Genomic DNA, 4,745 nt, shown 5'->3' with positions numbered 1-4,745 from the left:
AAGAAGGCAAATCCGATATCTCCAAGTCATTGCCATGCTGTAACATAGCCCCTCCGTTTACTAATATAAGACATTTTAGCATTTTATTGAATTGTATTATCTAGACACATTTTAGTATGCATGTTTACTCCGATAACCCCTGCATCACCGTCCTCGTCCCGGCATATACCTGTCAAGTTTTTGTCTCACACCCACCGGCTCCTGCTCGTTCATGGCTTGGCCTCGCCGTGGCCGACGATCGTTCATGTCGCTCCTCACGTCCTCCTCGCCTTTGGCCTCAGGGGGAAGCACAAATGACTAACGCTATAACTTTCTCAGGAACCTGAGATTTAGCAAACGCGGCAACCATAACATGCACGTGCCGTGGATCTTCTCCTTTAAAAAAATAATAATTAAGCAGAGGACGTAGAATGTCTCTCATAAGTACAAGAACAATAGTGCAATTAAGCTAAACACAGGCGCTAATTGCAAAAGTAATTTATCGACTGATGCATACATATGTGCACATATGTAGATTTATTATTCATTCACTGGAGGGTGGTGGCGCACTGGGAACCCTGCACGACGACGGCCGTGAGCTGCGACGGCACGACGACAGCGACGCACTCGGCGGCGAGGGCGCGGCTGCCGGACACCCAGGCGGACACCTTCCACCGGAGCTGCCCCTCGACGCGCAGCCTCAGCAGCAGCGTCGTGCGCCCGGCCTCTGCGGTTTCGGCTGCCGACGCCGCCGCAGATGACGCCGAGAGCGAGGCGGTGAGCACGGCGTCGCCCTGGGCCTGCTGGAACGGCGGGAGCGGCGCGGTGGCGGCGAGCTGGACACCGGCGTAGGACGCGCGCGCCTGGAGCCGGTCGTAGAGCGCGGCGGCGCGCGCGTTGGGGTTGTGCGCGACGAAGGCCGCGTCGAGCCGCACGATGCCGCCGGCGGTGGCGTTGGGGGCGGTGGCGGTGGCGGCCAGCAGCGTGAAGCGCGGGCTGGAAGGGCGGAGGGTGAGCCAGAGTATGATGGCCAAGGCCAGCAGCGAGGCCGCCGCCGACAACGCCCCGATCAGCAGCCGGCGGCGCCCAGCCGAGTGGTGGTGGCGGTGCTTGGTGGCGCAGTCCCTCGGGGAGTGCTCGGGGTCATCCGTGATGCGAGACATGGTGGTGCACAAGAGGAGAGAGAGAGAGAGGCGTGCGTGTGAGCTGAGATAAGGTTTGTGAGTGGCACTACCAGTATATATTTTCTCTGGTTATAGTTAGTGGTAGTTGATATAACCACTAATAAACTTTGAGACTTTGTAAACATCTTCTTAGTGGTGATTATGAATTATGACGATCGAAATGTATGGTTTCTTGCTTGCTGCTGCATCAACCATCATGTTGTCTTTCCACTCCATTTTCCCCTTTGGCCTGAGGGGAAGAAAAGCACCTCCCTCTGCCTGCCTGCCTGCCCTGATGGAGACGTCCATGGCTGGCTAGGCTACATCACAAGATGCTAAAGCTGCCAAGGAAGATGCATGTGTATATCCATGGCTGGTGAATTAGCCAGCAGTTAAGACTTAAGACCAGACAAGAGGGAGCAAAGGAGATTAAGGAAGCTGGTAATCATCATGACCATCATATAATCTAGGAAAGTGGGAGAAGGAAAGCAACCTTTCCCCCTTTCTCTTCTTGCTTTTCACAAAGTAGGAAGCTAGCTATGTGATCTCCCTCTGCCCTCTGCTGGTGCTGGAAGGAAAGTGGGGATGGATTCTTCATGTTTGTGTGTGAAGCATGGATGAATTGCCATGAGGAACAAGAAAAGGCAAAGATATACCAAAGTGGATACTCGAACATTCAAGTCTGCTACCTCACTCATCCTCAGCCCCACTCAAATTATTCCTCTTGTCACAATAATCAATTCTTCATAAGTGAATAGTAACTCTCAGATTACTGCACTAAGCAAAAAGCCTTTCACTCAACAAAATATATCAACTAAGATGTGGGGAAATTTACTAGCACTAGTGCTATTATGAAAAAATATGGCAACGTCATAACTAGCACCAAACGAGTTACAGATCATTCCGGGACGTGTGTCCGATTTCACAAATTGAAGGTAGAGGACTGTAAGAACATAAGAGACACAAAGAACAAGAGGGAAAAACACTAGTCAAACACATAGATACAAGTAGGATTCACTCAAGAAACATAAGATCCTCAAACCGACCATACATCTCACGGCCAATTCTACTAAACGAGGTACAATTGATCCAACAACTCCGAGGGAGAAAGGTAAAACGAGGAAACATAGTTCATCCCCAAATTTTAGAGATGGAGGTCTTGTGCTTCATGGAATCCTTTACCCGTGGGGGTATTGCAGTCGAATGGAGTCTTCTCCCATGGGCGGGCTTGTACTCCTCACAGAGTCTTCTCTCCTAGGAGGTCTTGATCCCAATTTCGGAAGTTAGATAACCAAAGCTCTATCAAGTTCTTAGTTTACGTTATTACTAACCCTAGATCTGACCCAAGGAAATGTATGTATAGGTAAGGGACAAAGGGTGGTAGCTGGCATACATGGGCTAGCCTGTTTCAGCGTCCAGGCATTCACCCGGACCGTCTGGATGAATCAGTCTGGACTGTTCGGCGGAACCTCCTATTCATTGACCTGCACGGCGGAGAACGAGCAAACACCCCCTCTCACGCATGCTTTTTGGGCTGGCCCTTGTGTGGGGCGTGAAATTCCCACCCACCCCCACCCCAAAATTTCTCCTTTTATTTTTTTATTTATTTACTTCATTAAAAATGTTCAAGATTTCAACAAAACCAAATTTTAAAATCTTCCCAAAATTTAAAAATTCCCTCAAATTCAAAAATGTTCATGAGTTTGAAAAAATGCTTTGAATTTGAAAAATGTTGGTGAATTCAAAAAATATTAGTGATTTAAAGAAATGTTCATGAATTCAAAAAGTGTCCCCAAATTTGGAAAAAGTTCATGAAGCTAATTCAAAAAATGTTCACGAATTTCAAAAATTGTTCATGAATTTAAAAAAAGTTCACGATTTCAAAAAAATATGACTTGTAAAAATGTTCATGATTTCAAATATTGTTCGCAAATTGGAAAATTATCACAGTTGCAAAAAAAGTTTGTGAATTTGTAAAAGAATGTTCATAATTTTGAAAAATGTTGCAAATTTGTAAAACAAATGTTCTTGAATTTCAAAATTGTTCGCTATTACAAAAAATGTTCAGAATTTTAAAAAAAGTGTACACAATTCAAAAATGTTTGCAAACTGAAATATGTTTATAATTTCAAAAAAAAAGGTTCACCATTTCAGACAATGTTTGAGAATTTGAAAAGACATTCGCAAAATGAAAAAAGAAAAGGAAAGCAAAAGAAAACAAAAAAGAACATGAAGAAAAGAAAATGAAAATTGAAAAAAGAAAATAAAACAAATAAAAATAAAAATAAAAATGAGAAAAACAAAATAACGGAAGAGGAGCCTGCGCTACTTGGGCCACCCCAAATTCACATAGCGAAGGAGCGTCAACCGGGAGCTCTAGTCAGCCCTTATAGTGCAAGCTAGCGAGCTGGTGTCCCAACTAAGTCACCTGCACGCTAAGTTAAGGCGCAGACGTATTGCTAAATAAAAAATTGTTCGTTTAACCGAGACAATTTATGTACACGATATTACATACTTATAAGAAAATATAAGTCAAATTACACTGTATTCATGTCAATTCGTGCAGCCACAAAACTAAAATTAAGGAGGGAAGGGGAGGATAAGTAGTTATACTTGGGTGAGCTAAAGAGAAAGCAGTCGGCGCCACTACCTCGATAGTAGGTCTCGACAGTAGGTCTCGACAGCCGGCTCCACGCTCAGCCTCGGGATGGCTCTTCGCACAATTCCACTGCTGGTTAATGATGATTCAGTCGTGTCGGCGTGTGATAAAGAGAAGGAAATAAGAGCTATTGACGAGAGCAAATGAGGATGCAGTCTCTATCCCGTCCTGATGCTCGTCCTCGCTGAGCCCATGAGCAGCTGGCGTAGGCTCCATGGTGTCTCCTCCCAGGACCTCGCCTCTGCCAAGCTCCAGTAGGACATCTTCCTTCGCTTGGTCTATGGCGCCCCATCGTGATATGTCTCCGATGTATCTATAATTTTTGATTGTTTCATACTATTATATTATTAATTTTGTATGCTTTACATGTCATTTTATATCATTTTTGAAAACTAACCTATTAACTCAGTGTCCAAACATGATGAAACTTTTTGATGATTATTTCTAGACAAAAATAGACTCTGGAAGCTTCGGGAGGAGACCAGACGCTGCACGAGGGAGCGGCCAGGCAGGGGGCGCGCCCTGGTGCCTTGTGGCCCCCCTTTGGCTCTGTTTGACCTAATTCCAATGCTGCAAATTCTCATATATCCAGAAACCCCCAGGAGAGGTCCAAAAAACTACTTTCACCGCCGCAAGCCTCTATTCTTCTGCGATCCCATCTGGAGGACTTTTCTAGTACTCTGCCAGATGAAAAATCAATCACGAAGACCATCTTCATCAACCTTTGCTGCCTCTAGATGATGTGTGAGAAGTTCCCACATGACATACGGGTCCCTAGCAGTAGCTAGATCTCTCTCTCTCTCTCTCTCTCTCTCTCTCTCTCTCTCTCTCTCTCTCTCTCTCTCTCTTTGTTGATCTTCAATACAATGATCTCATCTGAGATCAATCTAATGTAAACTTTTGCGGTGTGTTTGTTGGGGATACGATGAATTATGGGTTTGATC

General features: G+C 45.3%; 1 protein-coding gene across 1 annotated transcript; it reads right to left on the bottom strand.

Moving 5' to 3' along the window:
• Nucleotides 1–370: 370 nt before the first annotated feature.
• LOC119314406 (NDR1/HIN1-like protein 26) lies at nt 371–1,214 on the bottom strand. Its single transcript, XM_037589119.1, has one exon. It carries the CDS (start codon nt 1,140–1,142, stop codon nt 528–530), a length of 615 nt encoding a protein of 204 aa, XP_037445016.1. The 5' UTR covers nt 1,143–1,214; the 3' UTR covers nt 371–527.
• Between the last annotated feature and the right edge of the window lie 3,531 nt (nt 1,215–4,745).

The sequence above is a fragment of the Triticum dicoccoides genome, chromosome 6A (assembly GCF_002162155.2).
Source record: "Triticum dicoccoides isolate Atlit2015 ecotype Zavitan chromosome 6A, WEW_v2.0, whole genome shotgun sequence".
Classification (NCBI taxonomy): Eukaryota; Viridiplantae; Streptophyta; class Magnoliopsida; order Poales; family Poaceae; genus Triticum; species Triticum dicoccoides.
The sequence above is the reverse complement of the archived record's forward strand: the minus strand, read 5'-3'. Positions and strand labels throughout refer to the sequence as shown.

Coding starts and splice junctions, on each gene's coding strand:
- LOC119314406 (XM_037589119.1), bottom strand. CDS start 1,142: ATGTCTCGCATCACGGATGACCCCGAGCACTCCCCGAGGGACTGCGCC.